We start from the raw sequence: 24,773 nt of genomic DNA, 5'->3' as shown, positions 1-24,773 counted from the left end.
GTTTTGTTTTATAGAATATGTGCACATGGTTCTAGATTTTATCCACAGATCGACCTGACACCCATCAAGGAACTGTGGCCGACCAACAAGAAGGACTTATTCAGCTGGACGGGCAGCCTGATCATATGTCTGATCGCTGGCGTCGAGATGGGCCTGCTCTTTGGCATTGTGGTCAGCATGATTTGCATACTGCTGCGTCTGGGCAATCCCAAAATCGAGGTCTACCTCAAGCAGCACGAGTCCAACTACTATGTGCATGTGGTGCCACAGTCGGACATCTTTTACACGGGCGTGGACACGCTGCGCTCCGAGATCCGTTCCGCTTGCCTGCTTTACCGCAATGATTTCCCAATTGTCCTGCACTGCGGTCGCTTCATGCAGTTCGATGCCACCTTTGTTGAAATGCTAATGGCCGTGGCCAAGGAGCTGGCCAGGGACAAGGTGCTGCTAGTGCTGCAGCACATGAGCCTCAAGCAGCAACAGATGCTGCCCGTCACCGGCAACATACGTTTTTGTGACGACGATCAGCAACTATTCCCACTGGAGGGCAAACAGTAGACCACCCCCCTTCACTACCCCTTTAGTATACATAGAACGCCATATTAGCCATTTCCGCTTGGCGGGAACAGGCTTGTGGCTGTGTCATGTTGATCCACGTCACAACGTGCTGTGGCACTTAATTGCCGTGCCGTCAGCGGCGTCTGTCCACCTGTCTGTCGCCAGTCGTGGGCTCGCGTGCGCTCGTAGATCACAACTTTGCGCTTATATGACGGCCATATAGCAGCTTAGATATGCATAGTATATTAAGTCAACCGCTGGTGTTTATCACAGCAGCCACTCTGTAAATATCTACAGCTTAATTGTACTTTATTACTTGATTGTATTCCGTTTAAATACGCTCTATTCTGAAGTGAGCATACAAACAGTCGTAGTTCCTTTTTGTGTGGTAAACAATAAAGATAGTCACATAACTTCTAGAGTTAAACCATGCGAATTTTCCATATTAATTGCTGGATTAATCAGTTCTAACTAAAATATATAGCGGCTGTCTGCATTAAAATTCAGGCACAGGAGCGGTTCAAGCAATGCGGCGCCCAAATCAATCTATTCAACACAATCAGATTATGAAGGTTGAATTTGTTATTTTATAAATTGTCGTATAAAGCGCGATTTTTGCATATTAATAACAGGATTAATCAAGTCTACGAGCATCTTGTATATATTTCTGCACTAAAATTCAGGCACAGGAGCGGTTCAAGCAAAGCGGCGCCCAAATCAAATTGTTCAACGCAAACAGATCAAAAAGGCCGCATTTAATTTTTTTTTTTTTTAAATTGTTGTTTAATTATATTCTTTTTTCACTTTGTTTTTTGTTTTGTTATTCAATAAGGAAATTATAAGTTATAGAAAAAGTATAATAATACCGTATAACAATTTAGTTTGTTTTTTGTTTATCTTTCCGTAATGCGTAGTTCTTTTTGTTTTTTCTTTTTTCTATTATCTTCATTTGTTTTAAACAGGTTTTATTTCTTTTACTTTGTGTATTTTGTTTTCAAATAAATTGTGTACTTTCTGTAAATCTTTCTAAGTAGTGTGTGTGTGTGTGTGTGTTTATTTAGGCAGACTTTAATATACCCTTACTGCACAGTTCCTCTCATTTAGCTGAATCGTACTATACTATATGTACATATGCATTCTAGCCAAGATTATAAATACAACGGATTTTTTTTTTCGAGCGCGACACATGTAAATTTCTTCCTCTTCTTGGAAGGGTATATTAGCTTCGGATGTCCGAAGTTGCTTGTCAATTCCTGTTATGTGTATAATGTGAGTTTATAGTAAAATTAAGTTTGGTTTTTGTTACTTGTTGCCTCTCAGCTGTGTGTCTAAATAATACAATGATTTGATTGTAAGGTAAAAATTATTTACGTGGGAAAAGTTAACGCTTGTTTCATTAATTATATATATATATATATAATATGCTGGTTTGAGTATGTATTTAACACACTTTGTCGTCGTCAATCGACTGGAATCATATTTAACTATTTCTGCTGATGTACATGCATGCATGAGTATCTAAGATGTATGTATCTGCAGCTATTTGCCAGTTTACAATGTACAGTTGTGTTCTGAATCTACATTAATTTCAGTGTTGCGCAACATTCATATTAGTAGTTTCTATGGTCGTTTTGCTTGTGAAGGATTCCAGTGCTGGAAAATGCCATTTGTTTAAAGTAATAATTCGCTCACAATTCATTTTCCCTCATAGCCAATTTACAAATATTTCATACTTTCATAGTTTTTGTCTTTGTTTAATTTTTATATATTTTTATTTTCATTTGTGTTTTTTTGTATTTTTTGTATTAGGTTTTATACTTTCTGTTTTCATAAAGCAAGAGGTACGCATTGTATTTTGTTTGTATGCACGCAATTAATTTGTATGGTTTTTTTTTTTTTTTTGTTTCTTTTAGTTTTTTTGTATGTTGCTAAAGCAATTAATAAACATTAGGAAACATCTGTGAATCGTGTATAAAGAAAAAAACAATTATGAAAAAGAAAGTGGTATGCATACAGTCATAACAGACTGTAGCCAGTTAAATATTTAAGCAAAGCAACCTTTAAATTTGGTTTTTTTTTTGTTTTTTGTTTTTTTTAAGGTAAATATGTGTGTTTCTCTTTATGGATAGTCAATAGTAAGTAGCTGGAAGGTTCGATTTGTAGACTTGAGAATAAAACAGTTAAACTTTTAACTTTTCATATAGAATTTGCCAAACATATTTCATGTCCTGCTTAAAATGGTATGCATACATATATATATATAGGTATGTTAGATTCTTGTGTTTGTGAAAATGTTTTATATTATTATAATATTGTATTCCACACATATACGACGTTGGGTGTTATTTGTTGTTAAGCATTTGTTTTCTATCTTCCTTTTAAATCATTTTATTTATTTGGTTAATCTTTTGTTTGTCTTTTCAAACGTAACAACAAGCATTAAAGCTGCAGGATTTGGGTTCAATTAGCTCATCAGCATTGCATCGGATAGACGGTTTTTATGAGTCTCTTAAGGGCTTGCGATCGTCATTTTATGCTCCAATGAAAGGCGGCTGAGTAATTTACCCCTTGGCCAAATAGATGTTTGCTTAACAGGCATATAAATTTGTTTAAATATGTATACATGTCAGCATGCATGCGTGTTTGCATGTGTGTATGTAGCATATGTTGCATATGTAGTATATGTATAGGTTCGTATCATATCGTTAACCCCTCTATATGTATAAGTAGTTCTGCATAGTTTGGGTTTGTCCAGCGCCATCTATATTGCTCAACTTTCCTTTAGTTTACTTAGGTTTTGATTTATAGACTTAATTTAAATGTGTATTATTTTTGTTTTTTTGTTTTTGTTTTTTTTTTTTTTTGTTTTTTATTCTCTTTATGTTATGGTTTTAATATATTTTAAATATATATAATATATGTATGTTTTGGATTTCACTTTTAGTTTTTGGGTTTTGTTTTTGTTTTTGTTTTATTTACTCGTATTTTATTTATAAACTGGTCAGCAACAGTAGCAAATTTAACAATGTGCGTTAACAAATAATTGTAAATATAATGTATGTATATGTATATAATATATGTATTTTTACTTCCACCCTTCTAGACGTATGTATGTATCATATATGTTATATGTGTATGTATGTGTATGTATGTGTGTGTTAGTATGTCTGTCTGTGAAGTTGCAATAAAGCACGCTTCGCTTGTCCATTTCTTTTTCATTTAGTTAGTTGTAATTTATATATATATATTTTTTTTTATATTTATTTCTTTGCTATCAAGTTACTTAAACTGCAAATTTTATATATATTAAATCAATTTTACAACAATTTATGTGTGTTTTTTTTTTATATTATTTAGTTGTCTGTGATGTTAATGTTGCTTGTTTTTCTTTTGTGTCCGTTTAGCATTTAGTATTATTAATATTTCTATCAATTGTATTAATAAAAAATATTATCATTAGTTCTATTAGTTGCATTTATCATATCAACATTACAACATCATTCACATAGGCCCACAGTTAACTGGGAATTCTTGGATTTTTCATAGGTTTTGCTTTTTGGTTTTTTTTGTTTTTGTTTTTTAACTTTATCTTTGTATAATTGTGTATACGTATATGTATATATTAGCTTAGTAATCGTAATTAATAGCAATAATCATAATCATAATAATAGGTCTAATCTACGAATAATATAACAGGACCCTATGGAATGACCAGGGTTATTTGCCAAAGCCGAACCCAAATTTGCCAAATAGATCTTTGCCTTTTGAGAGTACATCGCCGCCGGGCGCCGCCGCTGCAATGCCCTTGAGGCCACCGAGCAGGCCGGCGCCCGGCCCCTGTGGCGGTGGCTGAGCTTGCGGTGGCATTTGTTGTTGCATGCCCGGCTGTTGCATGCCCTGCTGTTGCATGCCCTGCTGTTGCATGCCCGGCTGTTGCATGCCCGGCTGTTGCATGCCAGGCTGCTGCATGCCCGGTTGCATTTGTTGGGCACCGAAGGCGTTTGCTTGTTGCTGCGTTGGCTGCACACCGCCAGGTGGTTGCATTGGATCCGTTTTGGGTGGTTGCTTTGAACCAAATAGACCACCGGTGGCAGCCGAAGTAGCACCAGAGAGCAGGCTAGTTGCGCCGGAGAAGAGTCCGCCCGTTGGCGCCTGCGTCGTCACAGGCACCTGCTGCTGCTGACCCATTTGACCCATGCCCATTTGGCCCATGCCGCCCATCTGCTGACCCATCTGCTGGCCCATCTGCTGTTGCTGCTGCGGTTGTTGCTGTGTCTGGCCCATCATGCCCATCGGCTGTTGGCCCATGCCCATCATTCCAGTTTGTCCCATGCCCATTTGTTGTTGATGTTGCTGCTGTTGCGTCTGTTGCTGACCATACGGTTGTTGTTGTTGCTGCTGCTGGAGTTGCTGCTGCTGCTGTTGCTGCTGCTGCTGCTGCTGCATGCCAACATTACCAACGCGGCCGATCATCTGCAAGTTGGCCATATTCGAATATATACCAAAATATAGCGAATTAGTCGAGTGATTCCAAACGATTGAAGGCTCTTTTCAAAATTGGCAACTAATCATTTAAATAATTGTATTTTATGGCATTATATACGTAATCATTTGCACGATGTTACGAATGCATTCCCAAAATTGTCATGAATTTAGCGTATTTGTTATTTTGCAATTCAACTAGGTTGTTGCTGCTGCTGAGGTTCATCAAGCGCGCCTACAAGTTAGTTAGTTAGTCAAATAACGGGCTCGGATTGGTTAGCTAGTAATTGCAACTACGTTCAACTACTACGCAACATATCGTATTTGCTAAGTATACATATATAGATATATGTCAATATATATATTAGGCTAAGGCAAAACCTCGATAAAAACAGTGGAAATGGAAGTTTGACAATCTCGAATACCGGAAATATCTTCAAGTCTCTAGAGTGCCACAATCGCAACAAGGCAAATTTGACATCTATAGATCAAAGTGTATTCCATTTGAGAGATTCTTTGGATTTCTTCTATGATAGCAAAACGAATGACAGTACAAGTTTGCCAACATTTGTGATAAATCATTTGATTGGAATGCGAAAATTATGTAGAACTAGCAACGTTTCTCAATTGAAATTAGAATATACAAAAATGCCTTAAAGTACGCTCAAAAAACTGGCAAACACTTGCAGTAATCAAAAATCAAAGTTCAAATTAAGTATGTACCAAAAAATCAATGGTTGAACGGGTTGGAAAGGGAGCTAACATAAGAACTCTATTCAAAAATGTTGGCATTGGCGAATTCTAGGTATGTACACTATCTAAAATAATAAGATTTAATCATTCTATATATGTGTATATGTATATGTATATGTATATGTGTGTATGTGTATAAAATGCTTTGAAAACCCTTTCGAAAGTTTCGCCTCAAGTTATTCGTGTCAATCTTCCACAAAATTGATGTGCAATCAGCGTCCAGTAGTTTGAAAATGTTATATATTTTTTTTTGGGTTTCTTTGTTTTCTTTCGTACCTTAGGTGTTTTCTTTGGTAAGAATCACAAAACGAAAAAGTAGCCTAACGCAAAAATAAAAACTATTAAATAAAACAAAACAAAAGAATACTGTGATATTTTGTGAATCATATAAATCATATACATGGCTATGGAGGTTAAAGAAAGGCACACTCGAGAACGAACCGAAATGAAAGGATAAAATGAATATGCAAAAACCGAACGACATAAATGATTCGAAATGAAAATCGAATAGTTTACACATACAGTGAATCACATAGAAATTTGTACACATTACATCCAATATTCCATATAGTAATAGTAGCAATTAAATAGATATGTAATTAGTAGCGTATACGCAATAAGGAAATCAAAAAGTATTTAAATATATTTTAGTTTATGCTTATGTACGAATACGAGTATGTATACGGGTTAGCACATCTTATCAGCGATATTTCGTATCTGGTATTAAATTGTTTGCGTTTGGGTGTTTTCTGAGTACGTTCATCAATTGTATGCACTTATGTATTTACACACTCTCTAGTTGCTAGCCCAAGAAAGATATTAAATAAAAATAAATTTAAAAAAAAAAAAAAAAAACAGCCTTAGAGCTAGAACTGATATTTGTTTATGTTCAATAAAAATGTTTGCATCGATATTAGCGCCAGTTTTGAAAGTTCTGTGAAAACTGTATTTTATATCAGAAAGCTTTAGCAATTAAATGTATAAAAGTATGTATTTAGCAATTAAATTAAGTTAACCAATTAAATTAAGTTTACCAAAAAAAAAATAAAACACAATATATGCAAAACAATGTCACAACAAAATAATATGGCAAAAATGTTGCGATTAAGGTATAAATTGAATAACATTAACTAAGTAAATCAGTTAAGTAAATGTGAATGATTGGGTGCTATAGGTACTGTCTATGATGCCTCTTTCAAGACTAGCTGAAGCTAAGTATTTGCCGTTGCCGCAATGCAAATGCAATTTACAGACTATACACACATATATATTTTTTATAATTACATATCACACTAATAATATGTGCGCTATATGCTAAGTAAAAGTATTTTCTGAACAATCATACGTATGTATGTAGGTAAATGTACACGGACGAGTAGTTTGATTAATTGATTGATTGATTGCTTCATTGATGCTTGATTAGTTTACAATAATTTACATTTATTTATATTTAAATTGTTGTTGCTGTTGTTGGTTCTGTTGGTTCTGTTTGTCTGTTTGTCTGTTGGCTTATTCGTTGTACTAGGCGAGGTTCTATAAAACATGTTGCTAGCTATACATACATAGTTGAAAACATGTATATTGCTTCTATATGGGATAAGCATAATTTTGTTCATGTACTGTACTGTAAGCGTTTTGGATGGATTACCAGAGCATTGGATATACGCACAAACATAGATCAGTATTTATAGAGAGTGAATGAGTTATTTAGATATATAGACAGAGTAATTGAGTATGAAACGTATGCGTTAGCAATAAGAAAGAGTGAGCGAGACGAAAACAATGGAAGATCAATTCATGATAACATAATATACAAATACATTGGATTGTATTAGGTATCGGATGTTAGTATGAGAGCGATTATTGATGTTGTTCAGAATGAGTCTCCAGATCGTATATATGAGTGGGGCAATGCCAGTGTGAACATAATGCATCTGTTATTGGATGATTGAGTTTGTATATAACACTTGATTGTTTTCGGGAAGAGAACCAAAACCAAATGAGCGACAGAGATAGCAAGTTAGTTTTAGCTGTAGCAGCTGTAGTTGTAGTAATAGTAGTAGTAGTAGTAGTAGTAGTAGTAGTAGTAGTAGTATTAATAATAATAGTATCTGTAGCTTTTGTAGCGTATGAGGTGTGGCTATATATATATTTTTGCGCTTTCTTAACTTTTTCTTTTGAGTATTGGTTTTTTTTTTCTTTTAGCATTTTGTTCATTTTTTTTTTAATTTTTTCTTCAAGTATTTATATCAAAACAAAAGAAAACAAAAGAGAAAGAGTATTTACCTGCGTTTGGTGATCGGGGGCAGGGTGGCCCGTGTTGTCTAACAGTGTAGGGGAAGCAGGGCGAGCATCTATAGCAACGAATATAACATAAAGACTTCACATTTACCACAGCAGACCATTACAAAAAATTATTTGAAAGAAGTTGTAGTAGTTTAAAAAAAAAAGAAAAACAATTGAAAAACAAATTAAAAAAAAAAAAAGAACATAAGTCAAATAAATGAATTCAACACAAGAGAAGTTAACTAGATCTTGTCTCAAAGATTTGAAAGAAAGTTTCAGTTACAGCTGCTGCCTGGTAAGGATTTTGTCTTACGTATAGAATACTGAACCGGAAACGTATTCGCGTAGTTCCGAGAACGAGTTTCGTGATGTTTGTTTTACATAATTCACCGCAGTTGAAAGTAAAATTGAAAATATAGTTCAAATCAAACATAAACTAAATGCAATTGAAATAATAGCACAATACAAATTATTATTATGGGACATTAAAATTTGAAATTTTGGGCTGCTTGCAAAACGATTTCTCGAAAACACAATACAAAACGGAGAAAAAGGCGCCAAAAGTAATGGATCGCTAGGAACATTGGCAAGAGACAAAAGTATTGTACATATTATTATATTTGTTAAAAAAAAATTAATGAATATCATGTATGTATGTAAGTAGCATAAATATTACCTTTTGCGCATGGCGTCTGGTCTGACAAAACATAAATCCCTAAAGAAATCTGCACAGAGCAGCATCTCAGGTTTGTCAAACAAAACAATTGTACATAGGATAGGACAATATCGCAAAACGATATCTTGGCTGGCCACATATATGGCGCTTATGATATTGTAAAAAACATATGCATACTATATGGTAATAATTAGGTTAGGACTTTAAACGTTATTATATTACATTAGAAATGTACATAGTTTACAAAGAGATTCATTTGAAAATCATTTTCATATGTGCTTTAAGCCCCTGCAGTGTTGTTGTTTTTGTTGTTATATCTCTAGGAAACTAAAAATCTTAATCAAAAATGTCCAAATTGGCTAAATTGGCTAAATAGCAAAACAAACAGGGGCAACATTCAAAACCAACGAGAAAATAGATCAAATGTTATTTATTTAAAAAGAAAAAGGAATCCAAAAAGCAACGCAATAGATCGTACACATGGGAAACAGAAACAGTAACAGAAACCAGGAATAGGGTAGAGATATATATATCTGTATATATACTCGATTTCAAGAGTTTTATCTGCAGGATACACACGCTTGACTGCGGAAAAAAACACACACACGACAGCATGGTTTATACGAACAGTTGTCAACATATATACTCGTATGCAATGTGCTCGGGTATATGAGAATTCCATCCTAAGAACTAGATCGTTGAATTCCGTTCAATATTTACAGGCTCTCGGAGATATATATTATATATTCACATATATTTAATCAGTCGTTGTCACGTAAAACTAGATGGTTTTTACAGACTCTATAATCGATCGGTGAGCAACTAAGGAATTACATTTCATTCGACAATCAGGTGCAAGAAACTAGTCTCTTATTTTATGCAAATTAAATTGTTAGGATAACCAAAAACATAAAGACAAACCGATTTAAAGTCAAATGGAAATGATAAATACACTTAAGTTAAATTGGTTTCAATTACATGCAAGAGACCATCTAGAAATTTTGCAAGGCTATAGAGAAAGTCACGCAAGACAAGAGACAAAAGTAGAAACAATTTTGTAATTTTCAAAAAGTGTGTTGACAGTAAAGAAAGTACTTGGAAAAATATCAACAAAAGTGTTATGTTTTTTTTTTTTTTGAATGATTTGGAAGGATTCTTAAAGCTGCTTCTCAATAATCCTTCGATTGTATATAAACATTATTTGTATATATAATTGTATATGACGAATGGATCGATTGAAAAAAAGTATAAACAAAGAGAAAGCGAGAGGTAATTAAAAGACTGTGTATACAACAACAAGAACAACAACTATGTATCTATATATTGTATTTGATAAGGTTTATATAAATCGATTCCAACCAAAAAACAAGAACATGTAATATAAAAGGATTCTTGAAATATTGAATTGACAGGTGCTGAAATTATGAATTATTTCACAAAGTAAAAAAATTTAATTATATATGCATATATATATATAAATACATATATATATATATATATATATATATATGTGTATAAAGAAGTAGTGTAACATTATAAACAAGTTCTGCGGAATCATAACAGAAATTAAATAAATATATATATTTTAAATTAGCGGCGTTCAAAACAGAAATTGTATATATTCATCTGTAACTGTTTGGTTTATATATATATATATATATATATATTGTTTTTTTGTTTTTTAATTTTGCGAAAGAGTTGTAGAGAGACAGAAAGAAGAGTGAAAGATTCTTTTGTGTCGTCACGAAATTTGTTTGTTTCTTTTTGGAGCATGATCGTATTGTTCATAAGTGTTTATTTTTGTTTTTCGCTGATTTAATATTGATACACATATATGTATGTATATATGTGTAGATATATATATGCTATTGGTGTTACGAACAAAATAAAACCAACGGAATCTTGTAGTTGAGTACATATAGTTCATAAGATTAGTCGCTATATATATAATATCATCCTGCTTGTTTGTGTAGTTAGTCTGAAAAACCTGCATATTTAATTATCTTATAGAGTGTATGTGTTTTATTTTAAGAGAATTGCTTTGAGATTTTCCTTCTTTTTTTGTAAAAAAAAAAATAAAATAAAATAAAAAAAACTCAAATCAGAAGAGAAAATTAAAAATAGTAAGCCTGTAATTGCTTTTCGAATAAGTTTTAGTATCATATTTAGTAAAAATTGTATTAAATCAAAGGAAAATAATTAAAAAATCAGAAAAAAACAAATATATCAAAATTAAAAAGAAATGCAAAAAAGTCCGTTGATCAAATTAATCTGCACAAAGCCTACTTACTTTTGCCTTGTGGACCACGTTGTCCAGCAACGCCGGGCATCATGTTATCCCGTGGCGGCGGCGGTGGTCCCCTAGCGCCGGGTCCCTGGCCCCGACCCCGCTGACTGAGGCTGCCACGCCCAGCGGCGCCGCCCGGTCCCATTTGATTGTTGTACTGGTCGGGCGCATCGGCCAGGAAATTTGAGGGCACCAAGCCCCGTACCCCATCCAGTTCACCCATGAAGAAGCCATCTTCATCCATATCACCATAAACGAGGATAATTTCACCCGTCTTAAAACACAATTCCACTTGCTAGAAAGCAGGGTATTTATAGTGAGGTGAGTCAGGTGAATGTTGCGAAAAACTCTACTAATTGTTCTACTCACCTCGGCATCCACATTTGGACTTAACTCCTGGGGATCATAGTCATAGAGGGCGATCATCCGTTTCACTGGCATATTCGCATAGATGTCACCCCAGCGATCGCGGCTCACATTCCGCATGCTCTGCTGCGGAGCACTCTGGCCGGGCATAACTTGTGCGGTGCCGGCGCCAGTTGTTGTCGACTGCATGCCGCCGGGCATTTGCCCGCCGGTTATTTGGGTGGTGGTGTCCTCCACCTCGCTAACCATGTTGTGCGGCACATAGCCTCGACGACCCCGCAGCTCGCCCCAATAGAAGCCATCCGCATCCTTATCACCAAAGACCTGTGCCACAGAGCGTGAAAGAGAGTAGTGTTAGCAGGGCCGACTTCAACCAAGGAGCTGGGCATATATGGTATACTCATAATGGCTAGTTGGTAGTGTATATGTAGAGTGCATATTGCTAACTTAACGGTTATTTATGGAACTATTAGAGAGAAGAGAACAACTTCTACTTAGTGTGTGTGGTCGGGTTGTTGGGTATATAGTATTGTATGGTATATTCGTAATTACATTTAGTTAAGTAAGAGTAGTTGTATTTGTAATTATTGATATGGGTATTTAAACGTATTTATAACGATCTTAACTGTATGGTGGGGCAGACTTAGGATTGGCGAAGGAAAAACATGCACAAGTTTCATTCATTCAATTAGCGGCAAGCGCAGCCAATTCTCGGCATCGTTCCAATTCGACATCCAATTCAGAGCAAGCGCTGATTAGCTGATTAGCTGATATCCAGATTATCTGATTCTGATTGCTGATTGCTGATTGCTGATTGCTGATTACTGATTTACCATTATTACCGTGGACGGTTACTGCAAGCTCCGGTGCCTAAGTGGGTAGCATTTGCTCTGCGGCTGCAAAGTGTTTTGGTGGTTCTGTGTATCAGCAAAATTGCAAAGAGCTTACCTTGATAGTATCTCCCTCTTGGAAGGGCAGCTCTTCGTCGCAACCATCTGGATTGGGACTCATTGTGGATGGATCGTAGTCAAACATTGCCACAAAATAGCGCGGCTTCTTCTGTGCGCCGGGCATTTGCTGTTGCTGCTGTTGGCCCGGTTGCTGGCCGGGCATCATTTGACCTTGTTGCTGTTGCTGCTGCTGTTGCTGCTGTTGTTGCTGCTGCTGTTGCTGCTGCTGTTGTTGTTGTTGCTGCTGCTGCTGCTGTTGGTTGAGTGGGCCGCGTGGACCCGGCCCTTGCTGACCCATCATTTGACCTTGCATTTGACCAGGCATTTGTCCTGGCATCTGGCCCTGCATCTGACCCTGCATTGCCATTTGTCCCGGCACGGGTCCACGAAATCGGGGCCCTCCCATGGGGCCCTGCGCCCCGTACGGCTGTTGTTGTTGCTGTGGTCCCTGGGGTCGTCCTGGCACCATGCCGCGCTGCGGTGCGCCCGGCTGATAGCCCTGATTATCGATAAATTATCGACCGACGATAGCACGCGCATGAATTTGAATTAATTTAAATGAATTTGAAATTTTGTTAGCTTTTCTTCTTTTTAGATTGTCGCAAAAATTGTTCTTAATTTGTACTCTGTTTTTCATTCACATTGTCTATAGAGAGGTAATTTCTTTAGCAATGTGCGGGCGTCTGCGTATGGCTTTAAGGCTCGACACAACTAAAGAGGTTATATGAATATATATGGTATATACTAGGTAAACAGTACTCGTATATGTGTATGTGTGTGTGTGTAGAGGAAGGCGTGTATTTAGAATAAGCAGGAGCTAAATACAAGCAGCTGAAAAATTAAAAGACTATGGCTGATAGGTCGAAGGCAAATACGAAGCTAGTTGTTAAATGTTTTCAGAAAAAAAGAAAGCACGAATTTGAGTCGAAATAACTATGTAGATGTTTGGTTGGTTCCTGTAACTGTTGTATAAGTATGTTTGATTGTATACACATGTCTCTAATATGAACTGCGATTATGAAAACCTACTGGAGCATACTAGTCTATCACAATACTTACATACATGTACTTAAATTGTATATTACAAATTTATTATTATTATTGCATATATAGTAGGCGCTGAGACTAACACAGTCAGAGCAGGCAGTCGATTATTTACTATACGGCAGCAAGTTTCATTTAAATAATATACATAATTGAACTTCGCTTGAGGTAAGCTTATTTTCAGAGCATTAATTATACCATTCAGATACTTTTGTTAAGCTATTTAAACACGTTTCAAATCCCCTGGCTAACCATGCAGTATCTTAACAATTTCATTCACGACTTTTTGTAATTTCCCACATTCGAAAGTTGCCTCATAAAATTAAAAAAACCAAAAACAATTCTTGTAAACACCATATTTTTCTAAAAGAAACCAACTTATGAATTAAAAATTGTTAAAAAATTGCACTTAGCATTTCATTGTTTTTTTTTTAAGCTTAAGAAAAAGCATATTCTACTTCGTATATACTAGTATATAAGTTATTAGAAATCGGCATAAGTATGACTAAAATGCAGCGAACTCTTATGAAAAGAGTATTACTCTAGGCAAAGGTATTACAGTTGAACTTATGTCTATGTGTGTGTGTGTTGTGTGTGTGAGAGAGTGTGTGTGTTGGTGTGTGATTAATACAAATGGGGGTAGGTGAGAGATGTTGTCAGTATAACTTACATTCTGGTTCACTTGACTCTGTGTGGGTTTCGAGAAGAGGCCACCGAGCAGGCCACCTAACAAGCCGGAGCTTCCGTCGGGCTGTATTCGATTCGATTCGATTCGGTATGGTAACGGGTTAACGGTATCGTTTCAGTATTGGTTTCATATAATGAAAATGAATATGTATAACTTGTTTTGTTTAAAATTGTTCGTTGCATTGCGTTCTCCTTAATCAATCCGCTCAGATACTTATATAAGTATGTAAAATTCTATTGTTTAAACTGAGTAACTCAATTAACTTGATAATATATTATTGCATTTGGCAGCAATTTTGGAACATGCTATTGTGAACTGTACTCAAAAAGATCATGAACCCAAATCAAAAATTCGAACAAACACTAGCAAAATAAAACTGCATACGCTGTCCACATAACCTAAATATCAACTAAATAAATAATAACTTTACATACATACAAATTCTTTTTGTATTTGTTTTTTTTTTTTTTTTTTGGATGGGGGGATTTAGTTGTAGGTCTCAAATTGCTTTGGTTTCTTATAGTTATAATCGTTGGCATTACTTTCTCACAGTTCTCTGCAACAGTTCATTTCATATATATATATATATATATAATTTGTACAAATTTTGTGTGTGAATTTTGTGCGATTGTCTAATATATCATATAGTGTATGTATATAATGTGGTTATATTGCAAAACAATTCATAGAAAATAGGATTTTAGTTCAGTCTTTTGAGGAGAGGTAGAAAAGTAGCAAGTAGAAAAAGGCAATTCATAATAGATCTCGAATAGAGTACCAAAGATATAGAAAGTACGTAGCTGATAGATAAATAGAATACTTTTCCTTTTTAAAATATTCTCCATTATGAACTCGAAAGTTTATGTACGTTTCAACCAAAAAAAAACAAAATCTGAACATAAGTAGGTTAAGTATATAATGTATATGTATGTATTTTGGAATATCCCATACCAGTTGCTGCTCCGATAGAGCAGTGGTATGTATATATACAAATCAAAAGAATTTTCTTTTTAGGGCATTGGGAAAAGCATTCAGAATCGGATAGTTGATGGATAGAGTACGTAGAGTATCTACACTTGTAGAACATTATGTACATTCTGGTGGTGGATGGGTGTTTGTTTAAAGAGAAATTTGGAAAACTTGTAACCAATTGCATTTCGAAATAATAAAGAAAACGAGTTCACAGAACATTATATAATTATATACAGTGAATGCCAGTGCCAATTGATCCGCATATGTGTGTAGATCTGGAGCGGCAGCTGACATTTGGGTGTGGGGCGCACTCACTAACCTGATGACCCGGCTGGGCCTGGCCCGGCTGCTGGCCCGGCTGCATTCCCTGCTGCTGCATTTGGTTGGGATCGTATTGCGTATGATCCTGCTGGCCGCCCATCATATGCGACTGCATCTGCCCCTGCTGCCCAGGCATGCCCATTTGCTGTTGCTGCCCGGGCATGCCATGGACACCCTGCTGCGGCAACTGCGGACCCATGCCCATTTGATTTGGTCCCCGGCGAGCGACAGCATTGCGCACGTTATCTACAAAAGCGTTTGGTTGAAAGCGATTTAATGGATTCACGGTTCGATTTCAATTTAGTTGCACCCACTTGGTATCAGTATGGGCGCACTGTCCGCCGACTGTGAATCGCGTGATTTGGTGCGTATGGTGACGGCTCGGGGATTGAAGACGCCCAGCTTGCCGATGTCGATGAGTGCATGATCGCCCGTCGGGGAATTAATGTCCGTCACCTTTTTACCATCGGCATACACAGCATAGCCGGTTACAGGCCCCGTGGACGTAGGTCTGTTAACCGGCTGCCATGTCACCAGAATGGTGCCATCCTGAGGACCAGCCTCCAGTTGGATGTCTTGCGGCGGATCGGGCAGACCTTTGGTCAGTGTGCGAAAATCGGCATAGGCGCCAGGTGCCTCCTCCTGCCCGGGTCTGCCCGGTGCTTGTGGCGTGTGCTGGCCAACGGCACGCAAATGTTTGGCACGCACAGTCACCCGATATTGGGTGCTCGGCGCTAGCCCGGTTATTGTGTGCCTATACATGCCCGGCTTGACGGTGCGCACCTCCACATTGTTCACACACACCACGTGCTGGTGGTTGGAGTTGGCCGGCAGCCACGAGATAACCGCCGAGGAACACGTTATGTGCGAGGCGCGCACCGCCGAGGGGCCCAAGTGCGAAGTATCTCGCCCAATAATCATTGTGCAGGCGGCGTCCCTGGACGTCTGACGGTTTTGTGTAACGCTCCGCACGCTAATGCGATGCGGCTAAAAGAGTCAAATGAGTCCATAAATATATGCAGTCCTTACCATATACCTATAATTGACTGTGTGCTTACCCGCGTGGAGTCGACGCCCTCGATTAGAGCGCGTGTGCGTTCGTTGGCCTTCACCGTGACCTTGAGCACACCATCTACATAGACGTGGTAGCTATCGATCAGATTGTAGCCCACCGGCTCTGGTGGTGACCAGCCAATGAGCACGCTCTTGTTCAGCTGCCGTTCCAGGGTCAAGTGTTTCGGAGCTGGAACTGATGGGAGCAAAGCAAAAGAAGAAGAGAAATGTATGTATTAGTTTTCAAGTATTAGTTCTTCGATTGTTGCTAGCCTAATCCAGTGCGTCTCTACATTAGGGGTATTCAAAAATTTGTATGCTCACATGTGCCATGGCAGGCGACGCATTCGAATGGCCACAAAAAGATTACAAAAAATACAGAGTCTAGTATAGAGCCAATGCTTAGTTACCATTATCGCTAATGTCATCCTGGTCGTGCTCCAGATCGGTGTGCGTCTCACTCAAACGTGCCAGATCCTCGTGCGTGTGTGTGAGCAATGGGTTGTGCGGCGGCAAGGAAGGCAGCGACGTTGTGTCGCACTGCATGGAGCCATCCTCGGCGTCGCGCAGTGTCGACAACACCGCCTGATGGAACTCCAGCAAATCATCGCCTGTCCAAAGAAAATGCGGCATTTAATTGCAGCCATTGCAGTGGACTTTCGAGCTGCAACTCACCCACAAGTCGCTGCACAAACGAGGCGGGCACTAGGCCGCGTCTTCCGTCCAATAGTTCCGCATCTAGATAGCCACCCTGCGGCTCGCCGCTAGTCCAAACCAGCAAATAGTCGCCGGCGCAAAGTGAAAGCTCGCCCTCAGCCTCCCTGGAATTGGCATTTAATAGTTCAGCTATGAATATGTGGCAAATCTAGAGGTTACTTACTCGGGTGGATCGTAGGGAAAGCGGGCTATAAAGACGCAACAACGGCCTTTGCCCGGTATGTCCAACATGTCCACCTGGGGCTCACTGGCGCCGTTTAGTGCGTGGTTGCGAGCTGCGAGTAGATGCCATTTACGATTCACTTTTGGCCAATTACCGCCGCTATACTCACTGTCCAGATCGAGGGCGCCCAGCGCCAGCCCGCTGCGATTGTGCATTAAGGAGGCGCCCAGGCCATCGGTGAACTCGTCCAGGCCCCAGCTGCTGTGCCCCACGGGAATGGGTGAGCATGGTGAGCTACGATTGCCATATCGCCCCAGCGGTATATCAATCTCATCCAGCATTTTCATCTTGGTGGCCTGGCGCAGTGCAGCCGATGTGAATGGATACGAGGCGCTCGAGGCAGCATCCATAAATGGTGGCCCATACGAGCTGCCCAGGGCGCCGGCAGCACCAGCGCTCAGGCCATAGAGCGAAGTGGCGCCCGTTATGCCACTGCCAACTGGTCCCAGGCCCAGAAGGGCGCTCGTGTCGAGCATGTTGATATTGCTCATGGTGGGATGGGTCAGCGAGCTGCCGACCATGCCGCTGCCGCCGCTCAGGCCCAAAGCCGAGTAGCTGGTGGAGCCGCCAGGCGGCAGATTATGCGAGTTGAGTGACAGGAGGGGCATGGTTGTGCTCTGTAAATTGTACAGTTGTATTGTTCCGCGCTTCTTGTTTCAATTTCAATTTCAAATTCAATTTCAAGTTCGTTTTGGTTTTGGGTTTTTAGTTTGTCAATTAACATTGTGTTTGATTGTTGTTGTTGTCGGTTAGTGTATTAGTGTAGGTGGGCGTTAAAGGGGTTAAGATATTTATTGCATAGACACACACACACACACACACACACACAGAGAGACATTGAAACACATGTATTGCAGAAGGATTCGTATAGTTTGCAAGGTAAACCGCAAGTTTCAGCAGAGAGGGAAGAGAACGAATCGAAATACGAGTTATTGTACAAAAAGACAAAAAGAGAATACAGAGAGAAAGAGAGAGAGAGAGAGAAGGAGAGAGAGAGAGAGAGACAAGAGCACATAAAATGGGAAAAGAGATCACAAAGTACACGTTTATTGATCAATATATGTGAAGAAGCCAACTAGAAACAGCATTATATTAGCTATGAGAACGTATTTGAAAACTTTATTGAACATGTTGTGAATAACGACGCAGACGAAGTTGTTATAAAGGATATGAGTATATTGATTGATATATGAACTGAAGCCGTTTCCAAGCAATTGACATGAACAATATTTCATTAATAATGTATTGGCAGTTAAACATCGAAACGAAAAGCGTATTTATTTTTTTCTATAGATTTAATTTGAATATTTGTATTTTCAGTTGGTTAAATATGTGAATATACAGTGTGCTGTGCATGGAAGAGAATGGGCTATGTTCGGGATTTCAATGAAATATTTAAATAGGTGAAATCAGTAAAAAGTCATGCAAAGATTCTTCTATATATTGCAAGCCCATAAGCTATGTGTTCCCGATCTGAACGATAAGCTGATTAGCTTCTAATTATATTCCCATGCAAGCTAGCCCCTGTCTTAAACTATCTTAATTTATACGTCTTTTTCTAAAATGTGAACCCCCGGGAAATTGTGATATCTAAAGAAAGTAAACACACAAGAACTTGGCTAAGCCCCTAAGGTCTACAATTGATCAAAAATATAGCTCTTATAAAAAATATTCTCTTAGTTTTCTTCAGATGTCCCTAACTAACTCTGCTGGGAATACTTAGATAATATGGGGCTAAGTATCTGATCTCCCATTGGATAGATGAAATGAAATTTTACGAAAGATGCTTTTCTATTTTGTTTTGTAGGATAAGTATTCTATTATACCGCATATTTAATATTTGTACATATATTTTCAGATTTTAAATAATTTAAACAAAAGAAATATAGGTAGACTAATGTCTTAACATTGACAATTGATTTATTGTGTATAAAATCTTTAAGCATGCATTTGAAATATTTAACAACATAAAAAAGAAACAATTCAATTCAAATTCGAAGACTAAATTGCTAAACAAACTACATAGATCTGCAAATATGCATGGAGTTTCTTTGCTTCATAAATATTTGCTTAAAAGTTATTGTATGAGTAATGGAAATACATGGAAATGCCCAGATTATTTTTTGTGACTCAAAGTTAATGTTTTAGTAGGTATGTCAAACGCTATGTAATGTGTGTTGGGTGTGTGTGTATGTATGTGTATGTGGTATGTGACTATGTAATTATTTTCAATAATGAAACTACAACATAGCACAAAATGTGATTTAGTTACACGGCGAGCGGCAGTCGCAATGCCACTTGGATTAGCACGGATGATCAACAAATAAACAAACACGAAGGCTACTTGAAGCAGATGATCACCAAGGAGAGCCAAAGCCATGTCGTATGCCAGGCTTTAAAGCGATATTGCTTGGTTTAAAATAGCTAATTTAATTGCATTTAATAATTGTTTGTTGGGTTTCGTTTTTGTTGCTTGTAGTTCATTGCAATTGAAAATAGTTGGTTTACCTGACTTAATGCCGTTGGCATAGCCTTCATCGTGTGAATATTTACCGGCAATGGTGGAATGCCAGTTATTCCACTAGTTCCACTCAGCAGCTTCTCAACGGAGCTCTGGCCACCCCCGTAGGCAGCCGTATTCAGTGATTGTATGGCCTGACTGCTCAGACTCGAGGATATGCCGCTGATTGAGTTGGGCACCAGGGCCGATATGGATGAATGACCGCCAACGCCGATGCCGGCGGCGGCAGCAACGCTCTGCGAGCCCACGCTGGTGCCGCTCAGGCTGGTGCTGGCCCCATTGCCCAGCGTGGAGGCCAGCGATTGCGGCAGGCTCGAGTAGCCGGACGATAGAGCTGACACACCGCCGCCCGATGCGCTGCCCAATACTGCTCTTTTATATCGATTCAGTTCTTCTTCGAGTTCTACGAACACCAACACGAATTGCATATACACTTGCTAGAGTATTAACCGTAAGCCGACTTACCACTCTTTGATATGGTTCTAAATTCGCTATTTCCCATGCCCATCATGGAACTGTGCGGCAACGCTGACATGCTGGCACTCGCTGAAGTACGCGGCTGTTCCAGTTCGGCCAAAACGCGATTATCCTGAAATCAAAAGTGTTCAACAGTTTTATATGTAGATTTTGGCATAAAAAGGTTTCAGGGTCAGCCTGATTCGAATGGAACTGTCTTCAAACCTAAGGTTATCACATATTAACTGATTTATTGACATCACATTTAATTGGTTAAAAATTTAAACAAATCAAAACAATATTTAAAAAATCAAATAAAATAATAATTAAGGAGCAATTGTTCTTCGATGGTTCTCTATATACAAGAACCCAATGCATCGAAGGTGACATTTTCGAACCAAAAAGGTGTAAATGTTCTTAATCCGTATCAATATCAGAGTCTGCTTGGATTGAATTGGATACTGCTCAATAATCGACATATTTCTGTACGTGAACAACATTTTTCCTGGATATCTTAACCTTTCCTAGTTTCAGTATTTTATTTACATACAAAAATCCAACTAACATTGGACTACTACTTATATCATATAGCTGCCATTGGAACGAAAGATAAAATGATAAATGAATGATAAAAACTGCTATAAGTACTATTTTACTGAGTTATTTCAGACACGATCCAGGCAGGCTTAGCGAGAGTTGATTTAGTCGATGTGACACTTGATTCCAATCACTTTACTTCAGGGCTGTCAGCAATTGTTCGTGTCTGTTCATTGTCAGTGCTTTTGGCAGTTGGAAGAGAGCTGAAGTTGGCCTACGAAAATATTAAAATTCAACGTGTACAACATGAGCCAGGTCCACGATGCAGTAACTGGATTGATAATCAAGGCACAGAAGCTTTCTGGTGATTTCAACGATTTGCTACAGAAGACAACATGTCTGTTGGCTGACAGTCAAAGTGCGGAACAGAAATTCATCGACTGTTGCGGAGTACATGATGATCAATTACTAAAAAATCTGGTCAAATATTGCACTGACAGTGAACGTATCCAGCAGCTGCTTGAGAATGCCGAGCTAAAGCAAGCCGTGCTCGAGTACCGGGAAGGCGTTCAGCAAATTATGCAAAAGTACAAAGAGCACTGCAAGGGAAATATGCTTTGCGAGAGATTTAATATGCGCGAAAGATATATTGGCAAGCTGCAGAACGTTGTTAACAATCTGGACGCGCGCCTGGAGGAGATGACCGCAATCATGATACACAGTATTGGTCTGGAGGAGGACAATAGCAAAGAGAATCAGCGCATAATTCAGCAGCTGACCAAAGACAATGAAGAGATGCGCCGCAAGCTACAGATTTTCGCGAGTGCCACTGACAAGGACTTCTTCAAGCACGGCCTGCCGTCACAAACTGAGAGCAGCACACAGATCGAGTCTGGCGATGTTGTGGACTCGGACACGAGCAGCTCGGATAGCTTTGGAAGTTTCCTGACTTGTTTCTCGTCCGGCTATGAATGTCAGTCGACAGACAACTCGACTATAAGTGAAATGGATGGAGAGCAGCTTCAATGAGCAGAGACGAAGCAGCAGCAAGGGACAGTTAAAGTTACTTTGTTCTTAACTTATTTATGTTAGACAATAGAAACAAAAACCGAGTTTACCTGTTCGATCTTGGCCATTATTATATCAATCTCGGAGCCTTGGTCCTGGTGGCTGATTGTCGGTGCCCATGTGACGGTGGAACTGCTGGCCGATGTTGGTATATTGGCGCCTTGGTATGGCCCATGTTGGGATGTTGGGGCCGATGACGAAGGACAACTGCCCATATGGGAAGCAGTTGAACGTGATGCCTTGGCCTTAAGTGCGGCCGTTAGCTCAATTTGCAGCTCCTCACAGTGCACATTTTCCAGCGCCACCTAAAAGCATACACAAAAGAGTGTTAGTTGTGTGCAACATTTGTTACATTTGTCACATTTGCCATAGGTTACGCACCTTCTTCTCCAGCTCCCGAGCTCGTGATTGCAGATTCTCCACCGCCTCGGTGTCGGGACGTGCGCTGCCGCTAAGGTTGCGTATTTGTGCCAGAGTTTCCTGCCGCAAGATGCACACGATATTTAAGCATTGTTGTTATAAATCATTGGGAGCTGATGACTCACCTGATGCGCCCGTTCGATCTCGGTGCGTCGCATTTCCGCATCGCGCAGCTGCAAGCTGAGCGAGTCCAGCACGCTATTTGGCGCTACGCCGGCGGCCACTGCAGCGGCCGCCGACTGATGATGGTGCATCGACTCGTACGGCATGCTGTGGCTGCCCTTGCGACGACTGCGAATAAATAAAGCAAACGTCTCTCAATCTGGGCTCCGATCTGAACTATAAATCTCCCCGTGGGTGGCAGCAAACGAAGGGTTATTGCTCGTTTTTGGCTTTATTTATTTATGTTCAAAAGCTATAGAAATGGGTCAACTGCTTTGCTTGGCTGTAATTGGAACGTGGCCACACAGAGAACTTGGCAAACGTGTGCGCTTTGAACTTTGAACTTTAGGTTAATTACCGTTGTGACCGCATTTCGAGGCCGACCCATAATATACGTCACGTTCATTCAAAAATACCTCCCAAATGGCCGTGTTTGATTTAAAATTGCATTTATAGCACATTCCCAGTTATTTCCCATATTACGTATACGCCACGCAACCGTAAGAAATGCTTAACGTTCTCTCTTTCACTTGCCGCAATCTAATGCTTTGATTTGACTGTCTGCAATTGCAGGCACAAACATTCGCACAGGAACACATGCACACACACACACACACACACACAACCGTATTTATCATACAGTCAATTGTATTACTCATACGCCAAGTTAGGCGCGTGGCGGTATAAAAACAACTGTGCTATGAGGAACAAGTAAAGAAATGGAAAGTTGACAACTACTGAAATACCCTCTTATTAATCCCTTGACATTATCAATCAAGGCTTAAGCTCTAAATAATTGCATAGATTATTAGAATATCTTCAAAAAAAAAGAAGATATTTTAAGAGAAAAGTGAAGCGTTAAACTTCAGAGTTTGGTCAAATTATTTTTAAAATCAGAAAACTTGTACATACAAAATCAAAATCATAAAGCTTAATGGTAAGTATGTTAGTAAGATGTTGACAATATCTTGAATTTGAAACTAGAAAAAATTCAAATAGTGCATTGGTATATTTAAAGGCTGAGAGACTGACAGACGGAGCAACAGACAGACTTGTCTATATTGGATAGTGACGTCGGTATTTTTATACCCTCGTAGAGGGTGTTATACTTTTGTCATGAAATGCTTAACAAATAGAAAGAGACATCTCCGCCACACAATGTAGATACATACATAATTAATCAGTATATTCAACCGATTCAATATATAGTATACCGTCAAAATAGTATATCAAAAAAAAAAAACAAACACTTCTCAATACGTACAATTAAATATTGAAGCTTATATAGTTCGTCCCACAAGAAACTACCCACATTTATAGGGTATTAGACACGCGCCAGTTTGTCTAGACAACAGAAAAACGATGCAACGGGCAAAGAGCAAATGATACAACTCGCAAATGGATATGAAACTGCAAATCGTAGGAATATGTTGGTTCGAAGAGCTCGCCTCTAACAGGCTGTATTTCCTTTAGTGGCTCTCAGAGTTATATTGGATTTTAAATTCAATAATAAATCGCTGAGGATATGCAATTTGCATCACTTTGCGGCCTCTGCTGTGCACGGGAAATTTAGTAAAATGGATACGAAACGCAGTGATGATTTTTTTTTTTTAATACACACTTTTCCACAAGCACTCGCGCCACCCACATAGAGCTGCATCCATCTGTCGTTGGCGATGTTGTACGAAACCACTTTTGCCGTTTTATCTACCCCGCCTGTGTTTCCCCTTGACATTTAAAAGCAATGACAAGGTTTATCCTGATGCTGCTGTCGATAGATGCCCCGCCCATCTGTGGGCGTTCATGACAGCATCCAGCAGGTGGGCTGTGACATTTACTTGCCGCCCTTCCGGTGGTGCCAGCAACAGCTCTCAGGTTCATTTATTGCATGTTCTCTGTCAAATATCAAGGATAACGCTTACCTCGAATTACACTTTCTGTCCATTGTGTGAAACATTAAACACTATATATTAACAACATTTTGCTTATCGAATCAAATCATTGCCTGAAGAACTTAATGCAGCACAATTAGTTGAGCGGACAGCTGCAGTTATTTATAGTAACTGTGGTCGTTTTTTTTTTCACTACAGTTTTCTAAGTGTGTATGTATGTGTGTGTGTGTGTGTGTGTGTGTGTGTATACTTTGCTGATAGCGTTATAATGAGACGTGTGTGCAGCACAGCGGAGCGCAGTCAAATGCGAAGCGCAACAGCAGCAAAGTCTCATTACGGCC

General features: G+C 38.8%; 3 protein-coding genes and 1 long non-coding RNA gene across 9 annotated transcripts in view; 3 read left to right on the top strand and 1 right to left on the bottom strand.

The window, feature by feature from the left end:
- LOC6630290 (sodium-independent sulfate anion transporter) overlaps positions 1-1,327 on the top strand; it is a 4,770-nt gene extending 3,443 nt beyond the window's left edge. For both annotated transcript variants that reach the window (XM_002054261.4, XM_032439212.2), the window contains exon 5: positions 49-1,327. In XM_002054261.4, the coding sequence (XP_002054297.2) occupies positions 49-558 (510 nt within the window). In that variant the 3' untranslated portion in view covers positions 559-1,327. The remainder of the gene's footprint in view (positions 1-48) is intronic.
- Rbp (RIM-binding protein) lies at positions 1,280-24,773 on the bottom strand. 5 transcript variants are annotated; one of them, XM_015171469.3, is made up of 19 exons: positions 24,463-24,773; positions 22,504-22,669; positions 22,340-22,438; positions 22,009-22,263; positions 20,363-20,486; positions 19,885-20,300; positions 17,486-18,023; positions 17,317-17,428; positions 17,112-17,257; positions 16,847-17,047; positions 16,442-16,632; positions 15,698-16,370; positions 15,382-15,629; positions 14,073-14,153; positions 12,357-12,857; positions 11,412-11,732; positions 11,046-11,337; positions 8,080-8,147; positions 1,280-5,031 (listed from the first exon to the last, which is right to left on the bottom strand). In XM_015171469.3, exons 1-19 carry the CDS (start codon positions 24,495-24,497, stop codon positions 4,276-4,278), a joined length of 5,223 nt encoding a protein of 1,740 aa, XP_015026955.1. In that variant the 5' UTR covers positions 24,498-24,773; the 3' UTR covers positions 1,280-4,275. The 5 variants fall into 5 exon arrangements, with proteins under 5 accessions (XP_015026955.1, XP_015026952.1, XP_015026951.1 ...); XM_015171466.3 differs by having other exon boundaries at positions 19,930-20,300; positions 24,463-24,772; XM_015171465.3 differs by having other exon boundaries at positions 17,486-17,993; positions 19,930-20,300; positions 24,463-24,771.
- Positions 11,233-11,979, top strand: LOC116651923 (uncharacterized). The gene is made up of 2 exons (XR_004304949.2): positions 11,233-11,363; positions 11,452-11,979. It is a non-coding gene; the product is annotated as an uncharacterized lncRNA (long non-coding RNA).
- Positions 21,086-22,007, top strand: h-cup (heineken-cup). The gene has a single exon (XM_032439402.2). The coding sequence runs from the start codon at positions 21,197-21,199 to the stop codon at positions 21,917-21,919; it is 723 nt and encodes a 240-aa protein (XP_032295293.1). The 5' UTR covers positions 21,086-21,196; the 3' UTR covers positions 21,920-22,007.

This window comes from Drosophila virilis, chromosome 2 (assembly GCF_030788295.1).
Source record: "Drosophila virilis strain 15010-1051.87 chromosome 2, Dvir_AGI_RSII-ME, whole genome shotgun sequence".
Lineage (NCBI taxonomy): Eukaryota > Metazoa > Arthropoda > Insecta > Diptera > Drosophilidae > Drosophila > Drosophila virilis.
Note: the sequence above shows the minus strand (reverse complement) of the source record. Positions and strands in the feature narration are given on the sequence as shown.